Source organism: Suncus etruscus, chromosome 12 (assembly GCF_024139225.1).
Source record: "Suncus etruscus isolate mSunEtr1 chromosome 12, mSunEtr1.pri.cur, whole genome shotgun sequence".
NCBI lineage: Eukaryota > Metazoa > Chordata > Mammalia > Eulipotyphla > Soricidae > Suncus > Suncus etruscus.
Genome location: NC_064859.1, coordinates 19517709 through 19540778, shown reverse-complemented (window position 1 = coordinate 19540778; position 23070 = coordinate 19517709). Strand labels below are relative to the sequence as shown.

At 37.9% G+C, this 23070-nt stretch overlaps 1 protein-coding gene across 1 annotated transcript in view; it reads left to right on the top strand.

The window, feature by feature from the left end:
* The window catches only part of AFF3 (ALF transcription elongation factor 3), a 478778-nt gene that overhangs the window by 327752 nt on the left and 127956 nt on the right, over nt 1-23070 (top strand). The window contains exons 9-10 of the mRNA XM_049785039.1: nt 11558-11594; nt 22758-22809. Of these exons, the coding sequence (XP_049640996.1) occupies nt 11558-11594; nt 22758-22809 (89 nt within the window). The remainder of the gene's footprint in view (nt 1-11557; nt 11595-22757; nt 22810-23070) is intronic.

Sequence of the window (23070 nt, the reverse complement as noted above, 5' to 3'; positions counted from 1 at the left end):
TATCTTAAAATCAAGGTCTTTGAATGGAGAATTGAATGTGTACAGTATTTCTCATGACTGTGTGTATGTATATATAAAGCTTAAAATGTTTTCTCGTGCTTGAAAGTATTTCTGTACTTTCTAAAGACAGGCACACAAAAATATCAGTCACAAAATACGTTTAAATTATGAATCTAATCACTTCATTTTAACCATACTACTATAATCTAGCTACATATTCCTTATAAAGATAAAATTATACAAATTGAAGAAACAAATGATGAGAGTCCCTGGCACCCTCATCCAAAATGTTTATACTGTCCTTATCCAAAGATTACTAGAGCTTGGTGTGTACTCCATTTCAATCATTTTACCCTTGCATTGTGTACCTATATTAGCATACAAAGTTTTAAACTCTAGTGTATAGCATGAAAACTATTTTATAGGATCTGGTCAGTCCCAGACAGTTGTAACACATAAATATTATAAGTATGTTAAATAGTAATTAACCAACTTTCCAAAGTGAATTATTTCAATCATGTTCCTCTCACGATAGCAACCTGAAACCTGATTTTTTTTAAGTTTACCTTAACACATGTATTTGGACATCCTTCCAAATAAATATTTAGTATCCTTCTTAATTCTTAATATTTAGCAAAAATATTTCATAGTATGAATTTGGAATTTATTTAAGCAAGCTCCTGTTGGAGGTTAATGGGGTAGTTTATAGGGTTGGTTTTTTGGGGTTTTTTTGGGGGGGTCATACCCAGCAGTGCTCAGGGGTTACTCCTGGCTCTATGCTCAGAAATCACTCCTGGCAGGCTCGGGGGACCATATGGGATGCCGGGGTTTGAACCACTGTCCTTCTGCATGCAAGGCAAATGCTCTACCTCCATGCTATTTCTCTGGTCCCAGGGTTGTTGTTTTGTTTTGTTGGGTTTTTTTGTAAATACCTCTTTACCTACAAATTAATGAATGTATGTATCTCTTTCTCTCTTTCTCTTTCTCATGTGCTATGGTGCTGATGACAATAGAATTCATATATACCCTCAATTGCATTTCAAGTGTGCATTTTTCCCAATCTTTGCCCATGTTCAATATTACCTATCTTCTTACATGATATATGAAAAGTTGATCTCATTATTTTAGTTTGCATTTATCCTACTACTCCTGAATATGGATATTGTTTATTTTATTGTATATATTGTCCATTCCTATCTACTGCTACTAAAAATTTATTTATTGTAGTACCATATATTTTATTATATATGATACAACTTGTCTTATATATGACACAACTCTTTTCTTTGACCTAATTTATTCACCTTTATAATGATTATTTAATTAGATGACAGGAAAAAAATCTAACCAACTAGAGTGTTCAATGTTCTCTGTTTTGTTCCAATTTTATAGTTTTAGCTTTATGATTTTAAAATGTGTGGATGATTTAAATAACTAAAAGCCAACTACAAACAGAAGTAGGGCGTTTGCCTTGCATCCAGCCAGCCTAGGACTGATGGTAGTTCAATTCCTGGCATCCCATATGGTCCCCTAAGCTTGCCAGTAGTGATTTCTGAGTGTAGAGCCATGAGTAACTCCTGAGCACCCCCGGATGTGACCCAAAATCAAGCAAAAAAAGAAGTGTGGAAGGTATAATGTTGGAGTTTATTATTTTAAGTGGCTAATTAATTATTAACTTATTATGATCCCATCAGTGAGTTAGCCCATTTATATACCACACACACACACACACACACACACACACACACAGAGTCTGAAGTACAAAATAGTAGGAAGCAACAGGATTTATTAAAACCTCATGGTTTGGTTTCTACGGACTTTTTCTGTTAAAAATAAGATACTAAAAAGTTTGGAATTTGGGGCCGTAGAGATAGCACAGCTGTAGGGCATTTATTTGCATTGCACACAGCCAACCCAGGAAGGACAATGCTTTGAATCCCGGCATCCCATATGGTCCCCCAAGCCTTCCAGGAGTGATTTCTGAGCGCAGAGCCAGGAGTAACCCTGCCAAGTGTGACCCAAAAGCCAAAAGAAAAGGTTTGGAATTTGTACAGACCTTAACAAAATTGATGTGACTGTGTTCAAGTAAAAGTTTATTTACTGATATAATTGGTAGCATAATAAATGACTCAGAACTCAACAACAAAAGTGATTCCATTTTAAATAAACAAATGATTAACTCATGTGGCACTGACAATATGTATTGCAGGTATGTGTGTGTGTGTTTGTGTGTGTGTGTGTGTGCATGCTTCAGGAGTGCAGTGCTACTACACTGTGTCTACCCTGACGATCTAAATGCCAACCCATTCCACCCACTGTGCCCATCTTTGGTAACCTCAATTCTCCAGTGCTGAGTCTTTGTTAATCATCCTAAGGTCTTCTCAGTGGAGTATCTCCAGCTGTTCTTTCCATTTTTTTAAGTTTTTGAGTCTTTATATGTTATAATATAATATATATATAAACATGTAAAATAATCTATATAACATATATATGGAGATTCCTCCAAAAACTGGAAATCGAGCTCCCATACGATCCAGCTATACCACTCCTAGGAATATACCCTAGGAACACAAAAATACAATACAAAAAAACCCTTCCTTACACCTATATTCATTGCAGCACTATTTACCATAGCAAGACTCTGGAAACAACCAAGATGCCCTTCAACAGACGAATGGCTAAAGAAACTGTGGTACATATACACAATGGAATATTATGCAGCTGTCAGGAGAGATGAAGTCATGAAATTTTCCTATACATGGATGTACACGGAATCTAGTATGCTGAGTGAAATAAGTCAGAGAGAGAGAGAAAAACGCAGAATGGTCTCACTCATCTATGGGTTTTAAGAAAAATAAAAGACATTCTTGCAATAATAATTTTCAGACACAAAAGAGAAAAGAGCTGGAAGTTCCAGCTCACCTCAGGAAGCTCACCACAAAGAGTGATGAGGTTTGTTAGAGAAATAACTACATTTTGAACTGTCCTAATTATGAGAATGTATGAGGGAAATGGAAAGTCTATCTAGAGTACAGGCGGGGGTTGGGTGGGAAGGAGGGAGATTTGGGACATTGGTGATGGAAATGTTGCAGTGGTGATGGGTGGTGTTCTTTACATGACTGAAACCCAAACACAATCATGTATGTAATCAAGGTGTTTAATTAAAATATAAAAAAATAATATATAAAAAGCATATATATGTTAGCCCTGTGTGACTATATAGCATGTGCATATATAAATATGTAAATATTTATACATGAAATATTATATAACAGATATGTTAGTCCTTTGTAACTATATAGCATGCAAATATTCTCTCCCACCCATTATTGATGTATTTTTGTTTAATGAGAGTATCTTTTGCTGCACAGAAGTCTTTAGTTAAATACAGTCCCACTTATTTTGCTTTTGTTTCTTTTGATATTGGTGTTGATTCCACTGAAATCAATATTATGAAGTGTTTTTGTTTACTCCAGTGTAATTTATAGTTTGAAGTTTTAGTATCCAAGTCTTTAATTCATTTTGAATTAACTTGTATTCATGGAGTGAGGTAGGAATTCAGTTTCATTCTTTTGCTGGGGTAACCAGTTTTTACCAGAATCACTCATTGAAGGAATTTATGTTTCTCTATCTGTTTTTGGGGTCCATGCTGTCTCCTTTGTACATATATGTGAGGACTGATTCCTGGGGATTCTTTCTTATTTTACTGGTCTGTCAACTTTCATTCCAATACCACAGTGTTTATTTAGATGACTATAGACTTGTATCATAGTTTAATGTTAGAGAAATAATGCCTCCAAACTAGGATTGCTTTTACTATCTTGGATTCTTTATGGTTCTGTGCCAACTTCCATAATGTATGTTCTGTTTCCTGGGAGAATATCACTGGAATTTTAAGTTGCTTTAAGTCTGTGTAATGTTTTGGGTATGATGATCTTTTAATGACACTAATTTTTCATATCTGTGATCTCAGGATATCTTTCCATTTCTTGTATTTTCTACTTATTTACAGAGACATAATGTTTGATGGAAAAGTCTTTCACCTCATTTGCTAATTTAATTTCTAGACAGTTTTTTTTGATACAGTTATAATTGGGGTTTTTTCCTTCTTTTTTTCTTTTCTCTTCTAGTTTGTTGGCTATAGAAATGTAACAGGTTTTATATCTTGATTGTATAGTCAAACACTTTACTGTATTGGCTTATTGTTTTCTAATAGTTTATTGGTAGAGTCTGTGGGGCTTTCTATGTTTATTTCCCTGTCATTTGCAAATAGATAATTCTACTTTCTCTTTTTCAATTAGTATCCCTTTTATCTCTTTTTCTTCCCTTCCCTAGGACTTCCAATGTTATGCTGAATAATAGTGCTAAGAGTGAACCTCGTCTTGTGCCTGATTTTGGAAAATCTTTCTGGTTTTTGTCACTGAGTATATTAGTGGTGGGTTTGTTGTATATGGCTTTTACCACATTAAATTATATTCTATTCTATTCACATTCGGCCAAAAGTTTTATTTTTTAAACAAATAGATGTTGGATGTTCCTAAAAGTTTCTTCTGCATCTCTTAATCTTATCCTCTCATATTTAACCTTTCTTTTTATTGATGTAGTATATTACATTTATTGACTTTCCTATAATGAACCATTCCAACATTCCTAGAATAAAGGCCAGGCTCTCACGATGGCTTTTAATTACAAAACTGAATTTGATTCATTAGCATTTTGTTGCTGATTTGTACCTATGTTTATCTTTCATGAGCTTATTCAAAGATGATCAGTATCTCTTTGAAGAACCAACTTACATATTTCTGTGAACAACCAACTCTTGGTTTCACTGATATTTGTTACTGTCTTTTTTTTTCAATAATTTTATTGTGACCAATGTGAATTACAAGTATATCACAGTTATATTTAGGGTATATAGTAACAGTGAATTAGGGCCATTTCTACCATCAGTGTTGTCCTCCCTCCACTCCTGTTCCCAGCATACATTCCCACACCTCCCCCCCTTTGCTCCCTGTACTGCTAGTGTAACAGATCCCCTTTGTGTATAGCTTGTTGTAGATTGGGTATCTTGATTCTGTTGTCATTGACTTTAGGTTTGGTGTTTAAGTCAGATCATTCTTTATTTCCACTCAATGTTCATGCTACTGTTTGCTCCTGGTACCATCCTTTTTTTTTCCCTGAATTTATGAGGCAGAACAAGATGATTCAAGTTTTGTGATTCTGTTGGGGAAAAGAAAAGAAAGCTGGGAGGAGTTTGTCTAGAAACTATAAATATCCATTTAAAAGAAGAAAGAGAAAAAAAATAAACCAAAGCAAAACAAGCAATGACAGAAACACAACAGCAACAATAAACAACAGCAAAATAACAAGAATGGAAAAAAAGGAAGGAGGGCTGATGTGGCAAAGTTTTGTAGTTTTATTTTGGGCGGGGGATGTTCCCACAAGCCTCTTGTCTGCAGATGTGAGGCTTTGGTGTCATCAGCTGGGATGTCCTAGGGAGGACATGATTTTTTTAACAGAAATGTGATCCAAACGATAATTGATAGAATTTCAACCTTCATCACTTTATTGATATTTGTGTTTCTACTTGTAAATGTCCCATGTACCCCATTGTTGAGCTAATTAAACCATGAGCTACAGTCCTATATGTAGATCGGGTATCTACAGAATATTGTAGATTGGATATCTTGATTCTGTTGTCATTGACTTTAGGTTTGGTGTTTAAGTATTTTGTTATTCTGAGTATGCTCTATCCTAGTGTTTTACTAATTAGGTCTATTTTCACTGGGATCCTTTGGGTCTTTGGACTTACACTTTTTTTAAGGTATAAATCAGATATTGTTCTTATACAAAACTTTCCAATGATCTTATCCCACATAAAATGCCATGCAAAAATTCATACAGTTTTTGCATTTGATCTAGCCATAATAATGTCTGAACCACAACAAAATATCCTAGTAGGCATTTTTATATAAACATAAATCATAACTTTTTATTTTTTGACTTTTGGGTCACACCCAGCGGCACTCAGAGGTTACTCCTGGCTCTGTGCTCAGAAATCACTCCTGGCAGGCTTGGAAGACCATTTGGGATGCCAAGATTTGAACCACATCCGTCTGCATGCAAGGCAAATGCCCTACTGCTGTGGTATTTCTCAGGCTTCATAAATCATAACTTTAGTCTAAATGCTGACATAGTTGAGCATGTATGCCAAAGTGTGTTCAGTTGTGACTTTTCAAAAAAAGATGATACAAATTTTTGTTTTGTTAAATGTAAATAACATTTGTTGGGGCCAGAGTGATGACTCAAGCAGTAGGGCATTTGCCTTGCATGCAGACAGATGGTGGTTCGAATGGTGGTTCGTTCCCCCAGCATCCCATATGGTCCCCCAAGCCAGGAGAAACCCCTGAGTATCACCAGATGTAGCCCAAAAAGCAAAAAAAATTTAACATTTGTTGGTTAATTATTTAATAAATGTAAATAATTAAGGATAACTTTGAGGTGAAATTGAAACCTCAGATTATTAGTACTAAAAATTCATTTTCTAAGACATAAGGTTATAAGTATTTATTTTTCATAATTTTCACCCAAAATGATACATTATTAATTTTCCTAAAAGTCACAAATTCCAAAATTAATTTTAATGCATCTTAATTAGTATTACTGTATGGAGTTTTTCACCTCTACATTTTTTTGCCTTGCCCAGCAAAGAATGATTTTACCAAACATAAAAATGCTGAAATATATGAATAAATCTTTTCTTTCAAAAAGCTCACTCTTTATCTTCTAGTGAAGAGTGCATTAGTGCTCTAGTCCTGTCATAACAAAACACCACAAATATGGTGATTTAAGAAAACACAAAAGTATTGGCTTGCAACTTTGGAAATAAGAAGTCTGATATTACATGCACTGAGCTAACTATCAAGGAGCTCAATTCCTTCTGAATTTTTAGAGTAGCCATTCTTAGCCAGGACCCCCAGGACCCCAGAATATTCCAGAAGGTACATGGTTAAAAAGCCCTAAATGTGGAGTTATTGCACAAAACTGGGGATAAGGGCAATCAGTGTGATGGGTGGGGGGGAGAGGGCAGGAAGGAAGCAAGACTGGAAGGGAACCAGGAATGGAAAAGGGCTGGGAACTATAATCATGGGGTGATTGGTGGATGGTTCTTCGCAGCTTCTAAGGCTGCCCTTGTCAAGACTCAGGGTTCTTTTCACTCAATACTCTAAAAAAAAAAAAATTCTTTCCCTGACTCCCCCTACCTCCTTTCCCTTGTAAGGCCCTTTGTGTTTGTGTGTGCCCTATCTGGATAATTCCATGTAATCTACCATCTCAAAAAATTTTGTCCCAGGGATTGAACGGAGGCCATCCTTAAAGAAGGTGTTGTACTGCCTATCCCAAAGACTCTCATTAATTTTTATACACTCACCCCTCTTTTGTCTTATGTAATTAGTATTTTGACAGCTGGAAACTTGCCATTCATTTCTTAGATTATTGATGTTAAAGATGATTTCCATTATTAGTCGGTATCTGCCAGAATCGTTTATGGGACTTAACTTAAGGAGCAACTCCAAAATTTCTGATAAACAATGAGATTAAGCCCTTGTTCAGATGAAAGGAGCAATGTAATGTAACCTCACACAGAAAGTAGATTTGAATGTATGAAACTTAACCAGGACCTCTAAATTAATTAGCTAAACACTTTAAAGAATTTTTCTCAAATTACCTGGATAGTAAAGGAACTATGTCATCAAGTCTGTTAATATTGTATTTGGTTGGGCTTTTGTGTTTCTGTTCTCTGAAGACTTCATTTGGGATCACAATTCCCTTGACAAACATTACCAGGTATTTCTGCTTCATTGTTCAAATCTCACTCGTAATTGAATTTGGTAAAGAAAAGAATGCATGACTTCTTTAAAATGGCTGCCATCAATAGGCATATCAGTCAGAATAAAAAGAGAAATTAATTAGATTTGTCCTTCTACCTTCAGTTCTATAATAGTCTTACAGGTTTTGAAATACAAAAAGAAGAAAAGGACTCAAAATTGTAGAACTTTCTCTCTTCTAAAGGCATAGATCCAAGTCTAAGAGCATTTTACAAATATTCCACATGATAATGAATTGCTGAATGGTGGAACCAGATTTAGTATTAATGTTTTCTTGCTAATGATTTGTTAATGCATATTTTGAGTATCTTTTGCCTTTCTCATAACAAGAATGAAAAGTAATGCCATCGTTGTGAAGGGATATTTATTGGGCATCTTCTTTGGACAATTAGCATGCTTAAACATTATGTTTAAGCATTAAACATAAATATGTTTAGCATTACCACAAAATATTTAAATAAAATTTAATTCTTTTGAGCTTTATAGAATATAACAGAGGAAAAGGGTGGGTAGGGATGAAGGGAAATCAAACTACATGAAGAGCCTATTGTTCCTCTGTGTAGGGCTCAGGAACTAAGGAGGACAGATCCCTTTCTTGCCAACTGCAGTTCCAGTTAAGAGCTCATAATTACCACAGAGAGGTACACTGGAATGCCCCTGTCCATTTTAACAAGTGTCCTCCCAGCATCCCAGCCACTGTCACATTCAGATTGAGAGCTACTGTTGGATTGACCTCCGATGCACATGGTTCTCACATTTGACAGTCCCTGGGACCTGAATCTATTTGGAAGCTGATTACAGCTTGTGATTAACAGGTACCAGTTTTCTTTCATAGAAATAAATGGTGTGATGAAGCCTCATCTGCATTTTATGGTATATTATACTTGATTGTGTCAGTGTTTTATCAAATGATTTTCTTGGATAAATATGTACTTTATTCTGTCTTCAGCAAAATGATCTCCTCAGACTTCATATTCCTTTCTAATACCACATGTAAACAAGTTTTAGGAGTCCCATGTACCAAACAACAGATTAAGGATTGAGAATTCATGATAAAACACAGAGAATAATTCCCATCTCCAGTTATTTTTATAAGTCACCCACAGTGAAGACTCACACTGCGAAACCATAATTGACAAATTCTACTTAGAAATAACTTGTAGTGGGAATAAGACAACTTTTTATACTTTGCTATTCTCTGAATTTTCTTCATTGAATAATATTATAATTTTGTTTAAATAATAAAACTTAATGAGATGAAGCAATCCTTAAGTCAAGACATTAAGAAAGTCGTGTTCCTTTTATGCACATTTTCAAATTGTACACTTCAAATATGTCCCTTCTATGTTATTTCCTTTTTGCTTCGATAAGGCCGTATTTTTATTTTGGAGGTCTAGTTGAAAAGGGCATTTCTGTACTGGAAAAATGATGTGAAGCAAACCTTACGAAGCAAGTAATTTATTTTGCAATTCTCCCAAGATTTCAAAGCCAAGTAACCTTTGAAGGTGGACCAAATTTTCTAGACAGCATACATTACAAGGAGAGGGGCCAAGGAAAAATGCACTAGCAAGGAGAGCCCTTGCAATCATGTTTGGGCATCTTTCCATCCCTGGGCATTGCTGGTCAGCATGTAATCACCTCCACCTTGCCCTCCCACACCTTGCTGGCACTTGTGCATGTACCAATGTCATAATTAAAAAGTTCAGTAGCATCCAACAGATGCAGAACTGTGCTTGTTTTCAGAAGAGGCTAAAAGGAATATGCACAGAGAAGACCAGCGGTTCCCAGTGCATGTCTTGCAGTTGTTCATAGTGAGACAAAAGCAGTTGAAGCGGAAATTGTGGGTGCGGAGGTATCTGGGTGGGAGTGACAGGAGACAAAGATGGGAAGAATTTCAGAATTTGGCGCATTTGAGGGATGAATTTTGTGCTGGTTTAGAAAGAGGGAGGATTTACACACTCAGGACCACTAGGGGAAGGTTTTTATATTGTTGGTTTTTTTCCAGGCTGCCTTCACTTGGCCACTTTGTATGGATTACAGTCCTTGCTGAGATATTGCTGAGGAAAAGGCCTAGAACTTAGACTCTGGGGCTGCACATATTTTCCATCTCATTAATATTCTCAGTCTCATCAGAGCATGTAGCTCTGTATTAATTTTCTCCAGGCAGGGGATAAAATCTCAGCCTTTGTTCTGGGTTGGTGGTAAGACAGCTCCATTTTAGATGCTCTTTTCTCCCCAAACATCTGATACTGACTGCCATGTTTGTCCCACCTGCGTGCCTCCTTTGTGAGCAAAGAACTTGAATAGATATTTCTTTAAAGAAGATGTACAAATGGCTAACAAACACATTTTAAAAAGTTTTACACCATTAGAGATGAAGAAGAAACTACAAATTAATGTCACAGTGAAATAGTACTTAACACCCATGAGAATGACTGTGTAAAGATCACAAGTGCTGGTAAAGACATGGACATATTGGAATTCTCCTGGTTTTCTGGTAAGAATTCAGATGTTTTAGCCACTGTGAGGACAGCATGGGAGTTCTTCAGAAAGTTGAACAGAATCACCATATTACAGCATGATTCTACTTCTAGATAGAAAAATAGAAAAAAAATGTAAAGTAGAACTCCAAGAACTATAGATGAAAATATGTTCCTACTAGTAAAATTCACAAGTCAAAAAGGTGTAACAAGTCTCTAAATTCCTCACCAAAGGGAAAATAATTGTTTATTTTCGACACACGGGGTGGTCGAAAGCCATTAGACCACATTAGGGCTGAAGCACTGACATGTTATGAGATGAATGAACTTTATCTCCAAAACTTGAAGATAAGTGAAAGACGTCAAAAATCAATGATCACATACTATGTGACAATCTGCTTATGTGAAGAACCGTGAGAGAGAAGTTGACAGAGACCAATGCTTATTAATGGTGACCTGTAGCTCAGAAGAGGGGAAGAAAGGGGAGACATTCCTCAGTGCTTTTTTTAAACTCCTTGGGAATTTTACTTGTAATAATAGAGACATTTTGTAACCAGAGATATTCATTGAACAGCTTTGTGAACTTAACTCTCGCCAAACTCTTCATGTTTTTTTCATGTTTAAGCTCCCATGAATTGCACCTCAATAAACAAAATGAAAAGGCAATAATATACAAGAGAAGTGATGGTGAACCATATTGCCAGAAAGTGGAGTGCTCCCATTACACGAAACTTCCTTTATTATCATTTAGGGGACATGGTATCACAATGTTAAAGCTTATTATATTTGGTACAAAATCACTGCATCTCACCTCACCTCAACCAAAGAGCCCGAGATCCTCCACCACTGTCAGATGTTACCTCTCAGATTAGTGAGATCATTTCTCCATCTCTCTCTGTTTTATTTTGTTGAACATTGTAGCAAACTACATGATTTCATGTTTTTCTTATAGCTGTAATAGTTCATTATGCCTGTCTATCACAACTTCTTATTCCTCTATTATCAATTATATTATGTGATATTGTCTTAATCATGTCAATATTAGCTAAAAACTGTGGAACAAGTATGCAGTAGCGATTATTAGTTGGTGAAATATAGTAGATTCCCAATGACCAGTAATAGATCCCATGTTCAGCATTAACTTGGAAAATCAAAACAAGAAAATTAATTGATATTTTTTTATTCTTTTAGGATTCTCAGCTTGTTTCCTCTGGACACAATAATCCAAGTAAGAAATTTTTCTCTATTGTTTTCAAAGTGATATTGGGGGGGAAGAGAAATTTATGCAATGTACCATACGTTAATTTTTTTATTAAAATCAGGTGGGACCATAAAGGGAGTCGTTTCTCAAATGCAAAAGTTTTATAGAGATCTGTTTCTCTATTTTTATCAGGGAACAGAGAGACAACAAAACATAAAATACTAAATTCCAAGTGGTTTTGAGAGGAAAGAACAGCCTGCTTATCGCGGTTTTCCATCATGCCCTTGAGAAGATAGGAAAGAAATATGTAAACTTAGTGAAAGGACTATGAAAAGAACATGCAGCCCATTTTCTGAAAAGGAAGTCAATCAAAGGTTCCCAAAAATTGCCTTAGAGTCTATAAAGGAAACCAGGACCGTTTCCATATTGGCAAAATAATAATATTGAGGAATGCATTTTATTATGTCTGATAAAATACAAGAGAACAGGCATGGATACCATCATTTCATGAAGTGGTGTTTCTATTTTCTTTTTTGGATGCTTACTCACTGATATTGATGTTGTGTTGTATAGTAAAGATTGCTGTTCCCTCTGCTCATTCCCTGAAAGCACAGCCTCCATATCAGGGCTTTGCTCTTCTGGCGACTACTCAGTCAGCTGGAGAGGTCCATTGCCAATTTCAAAGCTGCATTTAACAGAACATCATTCTGAGCAAGAAATGACTATTTCTTTGGACCAGAGGTTCAGCCATTGAACATCTTAGAGGACAGAAGGGCTGGGGCAGGAAACACATTCAGATAAGTATGTGAGGAAAGCCAGGCATGAAATATGCAGCAGGAAATGAGTCAGGGTAAGAGATGTTGAAAGAAAATTGCCAGGGCAGTGCTTCTCACTCATCCTATCCTCTGTGGGGACTGGCTGTGAGCACAAACACCAGGAGAAAGAAAAAACTACAGGGGACTTGGAATGTAAGGAAAATAGTAAGTTCAACAGAAAATAAAACATAGAAAAAGTTTAGGAGAAATGCATGATGAAGTCCATGGTCCATGATCAAGTTCATGACTAGAATATATTGAGGAATTTTTATTACTTTTCTCACTGTTGCCATTTAAACTTCAGCAATTCAAGATCAAAGAAGGTTATAATGATGCATAAATGTACCTTCCTCTGCATGGCATTTTTTTCACATATAAAGAACCAGGAACTAGCTGCTGAGTATCCTCTGTCAGTACCTTAAACTTATTTCACTTCAACCTAACAATGACTGCCTAATGGTAGGCATTATCATCTCCACTTCACCCATGATGAACTTGAAATAGGTGGTATCACATATTTTCGCATTTTTCTATAAAACTAAGAAGAAAGGAATAAAGAAAGGTTAGGGGCCAGGGGCCAAGTGGTCTCGGATGCAGTGGTGGGGAAATAAATAAGGAAAGAACTAAATATTCAAGCCAAAGTCAATGATAATAGAATCAAGGGACCTAAACTTTAACAATCTAAACATAAAGGGGCCTGTTATTCTGGCAGGCCAGGAGGCAAAGGATGGTAGTATAGGATGCACAGCACTCTGGGTCCATTAGTGGAGGGGAGTTGGCACTGGTGGTGGGAAGGGTCTTGACTCATTGTGTATCTGAAATTCAACTATGAAGGACTCTGTAGATCACAATTGTTTCAATAAAATAAAATTAAAAAAAAATAAGTATCACATGACTGAAAATGTGAAGACCACTGTAATGTGAATTCCATGATCTCTCCTCCAAAGACAATTGACATCCACATTGCATCTAATACTTCATTCCAAGTTTAAATTCTTAGCCCCAAACAACATGCTATAGTTTAATAATGCACCTGGTATACTTTAATGACATGCCATAGCACACACTTATACTGCAATTTAGAGTATGTGAAAGCAGACTATTGTCAATTTTGAGGTACCACCTGCTATGTATGCCCTAGAAAGGCCACATACATCTCTTTAAGATGACATCACTTTTAGAATCTGGAAAGCACAGTTGGATCTTTAGGAAAGCTTGTATCACTGGAATTTCACACATTATCACATCTTTGGTTTGGATACCCCTACTAAAAAAACTGTTGAACTATAATCATGAAAATAACTCCAAACTGTAATAATAGAAATAAATCCATATAGCATTGATAACAAAATGTCACAAACAAACCAGAAACTCAATTTCTTAAAATAGAAGTAAAGAAGACCATCATCATAATGAATCATAGGCAAGGAAAGTCATGGCATTGAAAAAGGAATTAGAACAATATGAAAGGACCAGGAACAAGTGTCAGAGTGGGAGCAGAAAAAGGAGAGGGAACAGTTCATCAAAGAAGAGGCAGGGGTTGTGGGCATCCAGGACTGCAGATACTAACTTCTCCCACTGCCCCTCCCTCCACTTCCAACTGGTTGCTTCATACAGAATATTCATTTTGCTTTACTGCCAAAACCCAAAAATGTTGTGATATTTACTGAAAATAAAATGAATATCTGGTGTTATGTTAGACCAGAATAAATCTAGTATCTAAAGGGGAGGGAGGGAGGGAGGGAGGGAGGGAGGGAGAGAGAGAGAGAGAGAGAGAGAGAGAGAGAGAGAGAGAGAGAGAGAGAGAGAGAGTAATGTCTGCATAGAGGCAGGCAGGGGAAAGAGGGAAAGGGCAGGAGAGAAACTAGAGACATTGGTGGCTGGAAATGTGCACTGATAAAGGGATGGTTGTTGGACATTATGTGACTACAACTCAATCATCAACAACTTTGTGACTGTATCTCATGGTGATTCAGTTAAAAATTTATTATTTAAAAATAAAGTATTTGGGGGCCGGAGAGATAGCATGGAAGTAAGGCATTTGTCTTGCAGGCAGAAGGACGGTGGTTTGAATCCCGGCATCCCATATGGTCCCCCGAGCCTGCCAGGAAGCAATTTCTGAGTGTAGAGCCAGGAGTAACCCCTGAGCGCTGCCAGGTGTGACCCAAAAAACAAACAAATAAATAAAGTATTTGGCACTTTAGTGTTGGTGGAGGGGCAGTCACTCTGCATACCAAAACCATAGAAGGTAACACTATCATACCATGTTACTTCTTCCACAACAGGAAAGAGGAGTGGGGGAAGGAAGGTAAAGGCAGAGGAAAGGAAATAAGGGAAGAGAAGGTCAAATAAGGGTAGGCCAGAGCACACTTGAATTGATACTTAAATAGAAACAGAAAATAATGTAAGAAAATTCTCAACTTTTAAAACAGATAGATATTGTGAAGGAACAAGAGTTTTTCTCAAGAACAAAAGGAAATACTGTATACCTAAGATAAAGCCCTTCCTAATTTTTGTTTGGGGTAACAAGAAAGAGGAGTGTCAGGCATCTCAATAGACCTCCAAACCTCTTTCCTGCTAAACCATAAAGGAAACCATTCCATCAGCCATATGCATCTTCCAAGAGCCCTAAATCCATCCTTCCCTACCACAAAGAACTGTGTTCAGAAAATGGACCAATGGACTAATACAGAAAATCCACACCAGTTACCTTTGTACTTAACCTACTATCCTGCAAAAATATCAACAAGTACACAAACCCAGTGAGCACCAGAGTAAGGACTAATCCAAATGATATTGAACATATGCCAAAATCAGAGAGAAGGCTTTCAAGTGTTATTATGGTCTTCAGGATGACTTGAAACCATTGGTATTAACTCAAAGAGAATAAATTCATTCAGAATACCAGTTATAAAACAAATGAGCTTTAAGAACTAAAAATATGGTCAATAATATTTAAAGCAGGGGTCTCAAACTCAATTTATCTGGGGGCCGCAGGAGGCAAAGTCAGGGTGAGGTAGGGCGCATAAGGGATTTCGCTTACAGAATATTCGCAATAAAAATATCTCATTAGTAAGGAACAAAAATTGGAAAAAATCGCATTAAACATTTGCATACCCCGAACGGAACTGCTCAGGGTATGCGAATGTTTAATGCGATTTTTTCTTACTAATGTGATTTTTATTATGTTTATTCGGTAAGCGAATAATCGCGAATACTGCGATATTTGAAGGCTGGCCTCGGGCCACAAAATGTTGTACAGAGGGCCGTAAATGGCCCGTAGGCCGCGAGTTTGAGACCCCTGATTTAAAGGGTTATTGAAAATGGGGAATAAAGCTAACTGAAATGTATGGAGGTAAGGCATTTGCCTTGCATGCAGAAGGGTGGTGGTTTGAATCCTGGCATCCCATATGGTTTGGGGAGGTGATTTCCCAGCATGTTTGGTGTGCAGAAGCTCTGAGGTCAATGACCAGCACTTCAGGCTTGTCTGACCATCTGTAGGTAGAACTCCTGTCAACCCAAGCCATACATCATCCTCAGCCCCAACAACTGAACTCTTGGGTCCACAAAGCCAGATTGAGTGTGTATGGGATTACCTACTTTTCTCAAACACTGCTTGGGCATACCCCCCCCAAAAGGAGGGGGTGAAAAACGAGATGACATCTAGAGTTCGGAATAAAAGATTGAAAGCATTTTTCCTAAATATAAAGCATAATACAGGTGGGAAATATGAAAGGAAATTAAGATGGATGCACAACTCAATCAGGGTGGAAGGTCAAACCCCAGCTAATGGGAATTCCAGAACAAGGGGAACACAGGAAGTAGAGGAGGAGAAAGCAATACTAGGAGGAGAATCCCATCTCCAGGTCAAAGTGGCAATGTAAAACAATTCAGGACCCCACTTCGTCCCGCAGGACACTGGATCTGTAGCTACATATGAAACAATTTCCTCAACTGAGTAACCACCATCCATGGAACCAATGACTGAAATGGGCTGAGGCTGTGAGCCCCTCACCATAAACCCTGCCTGCTGTGTGGACAGGAACTGGAAGCTCCTAAGACCTGCAACTTTAAACCCTTTCTGGAACCAACTCCTAGTTGTTGTTTTTTTTTTTTCTATTAGATCACCATGAGTGACACAGTTATAAATGGATTCATGACTGCGTTTCAGTCATACAATGTCCCAGCACCCATCCCTTCTCCACCATCCACTTTCCTCAACCAGTATCCCCAGCTTTTCTCCCTCCCCCTAGTCTGTCTCTGTGGCAGTCATTTTCTTTCTTTTTTTCTTTCCTTTTAGGCTTAAAAGTCCCATGCTGATACTGAAAGGGTGTTGTGCATGCCACGTGGCCTTCTTTCAGCATCTAGTTCTTGTCCAGAGTGACCACATCTCTGTATCATTGTGCTTGTGCTCCCTTTTTGGATTTATCTCAGTTCTGCCCACCCCCAGGCAGCTCCCCATTAAGAAGCTTTTCTCCTGCTTTTGGACTGCAGGGTCTCTGGGTTTTAGCTATTTCCCTACTGTATTCCTTTATGTCCCGCATATGAGTCCATCATTCTGTGTCTGTCCCTTCACGCAGACTCACCTTGCTCAGCATGACAGTTCTGAAGTACAATGTCACCTGCATAGGGTTAACAAAGAAGCATTGACCTGAGAAATGGTTCTTAAAAAGACTGTAGAATAAAAATATAAAATATAAAGAGTCCACGTGTTGGGTGAGACTGCCCGAGGCACCGTGTTTCTAACCCCTCAGGTGGACAGGTCTGATGAAGAAGGGTAGTAGGGTGGAGAAATAATTCACAAATAGTCAGTTAAAGTTTTATAAGAGTCAGCTTGCTTTTATTCCACGGCCTTCCTCTGCCATATGCTTTTCCTTTCATTGGCTTCTTTGCTAAGCTTTCTGCTGCCCTGCTCTGCTTTTTGCTGCTTCTTGCTGCAGCTCCTTTTGCCACCCCTCAGCCAGATTCTAATTCTTTGTTCCAAACAAACCACTCCATCCAGGTGTGGGCAGTTCTGATCATCCAGGTGGGATTAACATCTCAAAAGAAGAGGTTAAGGAAACGGGAAGTTGGGGAAGGGTTAACTTACAAGAAACCAACTGTAAACTCACCCATATAAGGCTCCATTGCAGAGTCAGACAACTGGAAGGGACCTAGATTTTCTTTGGAAAGGTTGATGGTTAATCATAAGCCTGAAGGAAAGACCTTCTACTTACAGGAATTACTCTCCAGGGTAGAGTGCAGAGTCCCAGGCTCATGCCTTCCAAAGGCTTCGTTCCCACTCCCTAGAAGGCAGTTGGCACCCTCACCTGGTGTCCATGCTTTGGAAGTTGCTATTCAGGACCAACAAGACCCTATAAGTCTCTAGAATGCCTGAGCACTGGTGGCTTGCAGGACATATGTTTGAGGACTAGTATCTGGTCCACTAGTGCTTGGGAAAATGCACCCACCATGATGGATTTATATTTTATGGTACTAGAAAAAAAAGTGATGAAGCATGAGGACAAGTGAATTTGGAAACCATCAAGTCTTCTGATTAAGAGAAGCACAGACGGACTTCTGATTGTACACCAGAAAGGGTGCTGCTTGTGACTAATAACATGCAGACTTTTTACTTTTTTATTTAAACCATTATGATTTACATAGTTATTCACAGTTGAGTTTTAGACCATGTTTTAGGACCAATCCTGCCACCAGTGTCAATCTTTTTCAGAGTCTATTCCATGCCACTACCACCCCCAGTCTGCCAGTATAGCAGGCACTTTTTAAAGTTTTCTTGTTAAAGTTTGGCTCTCATGATTTCAGTGTTGTTGATTCTGGCTTAGATATTTAATTCTGTTCTTTCCTAACACCACCAATGTACCTGAGATCTCTTAACCCCTGACCTCCATAATTTCTATGTTTCTTTCTCCTCCCCACCTCAATTTCTTTTCTTGTCCTCACTATACTCTGGAGCCAAGTTAAGCCATTATGCAAAAAAAATTTTAAGTGCCTGTAAGAAGAATGAATGATACAGTCTGACTCTGCTCCTATTGAGTTTAAATTCATAAAAACTAAAGGAATATGTTAGACTGTGTATATGTGTGTATGTTGGGGGAGAGGATATTTGGAGGTTCCCAAATGAAAGGGATTAGAAGGGTGAAGTAATGGGGGGGTAGTCACTTTGAGCACAGGTGGCTTGGATCATCAATGTGAGCACGATTGCATAAGTAAGCTATGGCACTGCACACAGAAAATCCAACAGGAGGGCCCGGAGAGATAGCATGGAGATAAGGTGTTTGCCTTTCATGTAGAAGGTCATTGGTTCAAATCCCATATGGTCCCCAGTGCCTGCCAAGAGCAATTTCTGAGCATGGAGCCAGGAGTAAACCCTGAGCACTGCCAGGTGTGACCCAAAAACAAAAAACAAAACAAAACAAAACAAAACAAAACAAAAAATCCAACAAGATTGTAAATCAACTGTAAATTACGATAACTTGTCTAAGAAGGGTTTTGTTTGCTTGTTTTGGAGCCATACCCTGAAGTGTTCAAGGGTTACTCCTGGCTCTGCTCTCAGGAATCACTCCTGGCAGGTTCAGGGACCACATGGGATGTTGAGATTTGAGCCCAAGTAGGCCCTGTGCAAGACAAGCGTCCTCCCCACTGTAACATCTTTCTGGCCCTAGGAAGAAACAGATTATTTTATTTACAACATAAAAACAACTCTCCAGAAAAGAACAAGAATGATAAGCACATAGTCTACCTAGAACTGGCTAGAATAGCAACAGAAGGTGCCTAAGAGGTCTCTGGATTCTTCCTTGACACTGTCCCGCTTTCTAGCCCTGAAGTTGTTCCACAGTTATATTGTTTTCATTTTTGTTTTTAGTGTTTTTTGGGGGGAGGGCACGCCCAGCAGTGTTCAGGGCTTACTCTTGGCTATCTACTTAGAAATCACTCCTGACAGGTTTAGGGACTATATAGGATGCTGGGAATTGAACCTGGGGCAACTACATGCAAGGGCAAGTGCCCTATCCATTGTGTTTTTGCTCTGGCCTCACTTGCTTTAATTTTTAAAAGGTCTGTATGTGTGTATATATATATATATACATATATATGTATATGTAATCTCATTAAATAATATTTAAAATAGTTTTAGACACGTTCCATTTTAACTTTTTAGCCTTTCTCTGAGGAAAATCTATGGCATTTTGCAAATAAGATTGAATCAAGGACCAGGGAGGTGGCTACATGATAGTGCACAGACCTTACAATGTGCTATGCCCTGAGTTTTACTCCTATAGCCCCTTGAACTTCATCAGGAAAACCCTAGGGAGCCCCCCAACATCAAAATTAGTAAGTTAAATATTTTTGAATCAATGAGAATATATTTGATATACATCCTGGAAACACCTTCTTAGGGATCTCATGACATTTCTACAGGCCTCATTTTGTCTTTGTTCTTTTGTGACATATTTTTATATTGATATAATTTTATAAATTATGTTTATAATATATATATTATATATATATTAGCATTCATAATATTTCTGATTGGCACATCCAAATTAAATAATTAACATTACTAAAAAATGATTCCTTAATAATTAATGAACAGAATATAATGAATATTTTACATCTCAGATTTGTAAAAGAAAGGTTATAACTATGGAATTGTCTGTGCTGGAGGGAAAGGCAGGATGGAAGAATAGAATGATGACTTTCATCATTTTGCATAGTATCTTACCTCAGAAGTCCATTAATCAAGAAATAGAAGATTAAATTTATTTAAAGTTATAAATACTGAGATGCTAAAAAATAGACCTAATAAAACTGTAAGGAGCAATATGATAGTATATTCTCATCTTTCATATCAGAAATCATTAGTACTGCCTAAAGATGGTTCATTCTAGGAATAAGTATATTACTTAGAATAATGGTAGAAGACTATCTGATTTTAAAGGAACAATAATTTTACCATTAAAATATGTTTTGCATCTGGGGACAGAGAGATAGCATGAAGGTAGGGTGTTTGCTTTTCATGCAGAAAGACGGTGGTTCAAATCCCAGCATCCCATATGGTCCCCTGAGCCTGCCAGGAGCGATTTCTGAACGCAGAGCTAAGAGTAACCCCTGAGCTGCCGGCTGTGACCCAAAAACCAAAAAAGAAAAATATTTTTTGCATGAATACTAATACTTTTATTACAAAGAAACACTGTTAATACAGTAAAACAGGGGATAAGTTTGTAAAATCCAGACCCCTACAGCTCTCTTTTGATTCCCTGCCCAAGCTTCTCTAGTTTACAGGAATGAGTTAAATACTCTTTAACTTTATATTTATCAGAGTAGCAGATACAAAAAGTCTTTATTGTATTTTTTAACTAAAACTGTAGCTAGTCAATATTTTTTAGTAGCCCAGAGGAGTGACTAAGTTGTTTCATATCTCAATAGCATGTGCCTGTCAGTGGTTACACTCATCACTGGGTTAATGACACATCATCCAAACACATATACCCAACATCTAGTATATGTTCAACACTGAGAAACATGGAGACTCATGTCAAGTATTAAATTGAAAATACACATAAAATATGCCTATTTTCATACGTACGCATTTACCTGTGTGTTGTGTGTGTTTGTTTACACACATGGCCCTTCCTTTGGCTCATTTTTCCTCTTTTCCTCTCTCTAATTGTATTTTCTCATGCCAAAGTCCACATTGCCAAATCTGCATCGATTCCTTAATGATCAATGCCTTTTCCTTCCCCCAAGAGTCCGGAGTGGTATCCATCATGATGACAACTAAAGTCACCAGAATGACCCCTGTCCTCTCTGCTGGATCCAGGGAAACATCTCCTGGCTCCCATATGAAAAAGTCTCTGAGAATGTGCAGCTTACATTCATGGTTTTCCCTTGAGTTGCCATAAAGAAAACTAACTCCTAATAATATTGCCACTGAAAGGAACATTTCAAATTAACTTCAGAAATTGCATCACCTAAAATTTCAAAATGTTGGGGAGAATTTTTGTGGATTTTTCCCCTTGGGAACAAAGAAAAAGATTTAATCTCCCCATCTCCATCTTGTGCTTACTTAACCCCCAAAAGGTTGATTTAGTCTCAGCCCTGAAGATGCTGATGGTCTCTCTCTGCCTCTTTCCCACTGATGACAGATGCCCTAACTGGTTTCTCAGTGGTATCCACTTTGTAAGAATCTAGTTTATTTTTCCTCTTGCCACAACGTAAGTGCTGCTGAGAGCGTAGATAGCCTAGTTGCCTTTTGAATTTAGTTTGGACACTCTCTTGTAAATGTAATCACCATGGAAATTAGGGGATTGTTCCTGGGACTGAGTGAGCATAGACTAAGCGGGGCAAGGGCAAAGGATGTTGTAGAGCTTGCAAAGACGCATGTCCCCCAACAGCAGGGGGAGGCAGGCATGACTGTTGTTCTCTAGACCTTCAGACCAGACGTGAAAGAAAGAGCAAGTTGTCACCTTCAGGTCCAACTTCTAAAGCCTATGTCTCCCCCAGGGACTTCACCCAGTGCTTCCTCTGCTCTGCACCTCATGACAACCACCACTCACTCATGACCCTTCTCTTTCCATCTCTTGGCCCCAAGGAAATCAAAAGAAGCACCTCACAAAGCGGGAATGCACCATTTAAAGCATAGGTGGTCAAGGGTCAAGGATTACACGATGTCTGTTGCCGTAGGAATTTGCCCTCAAAGACTACAAAAAAGAGAACCGGTTCCAGACTCCCTTGATTAAAATCCGTTAAACCCTCGAGCACCGCAGACCACAGAAACATTTCTCTCCCAGGCCTCTCAGCAGGCCACAAAGGAGCTCTGGTTTCCATCTCCCTTCCTCTGCTTTCACTCAGGATGCAGGATGGAAAGTTACTCTCTGGGATCTTGAAACCCATCATGCAGTCCCCATGTTTTGTAAAAACCCAGCAAGTTCTGACACAGTCGGACCCGGTTTGGCTTGTATTAGCAGAAGAGATCAAAGTTCAGGAGGCCTTGCATGTAGAATACTAATGAGTTTATTTCCTTAAACTTTCTGTAAGATGAAGTAATTGGAAGGAAGCAAGTCCGTGTGTAAGATCTTCATCTTTTGGCAAGGCCTCTACACACACACACACACACACACACACACACACACACACACACACACACACACCCTGAGCCAAGGTAGTCCAGACAAATTATTTTGCAAATTCCTGTTCTCGGACACTTAAAAAAAATCTTTTTAAAAAACTCCTGTTGCACATTTTGAAAGATTATTAGTAGAAACAATGGAAATATATTTAATTGCTCCTAAATTTGAAAGACTAATACTCACATGTGTTTTTTTTTCTTGCTTTTTCTTTTGCTTTTGTTTTTTGTTTTTGCTTCCTTTTTAAGAGAAAGGTGATGCGGAGCCTGGGAGTCCAGACAATGGCACATCAAATACATCGTAAGTTTCTCTGCTTTTTATCTTTGAGATGACTGTTCTCTAAGATGCTGATAATATGAAACAGTGCCTTATCTTGTAATAGTAATAATATAATAACAGAAGGGAGCCCTTGTGGTTCTCTTTCTCATGATAATGTCTTTAAATGCTTGGAGCAACTGATGCATTTTGAATTCCTGCTCGGGCTTTATCATAGTAAAAGTCATCTTGGAAACACAAATGTTCCTCTTTCTAAAGTAGAAGTGTAATGAGATTTTAGGAGGT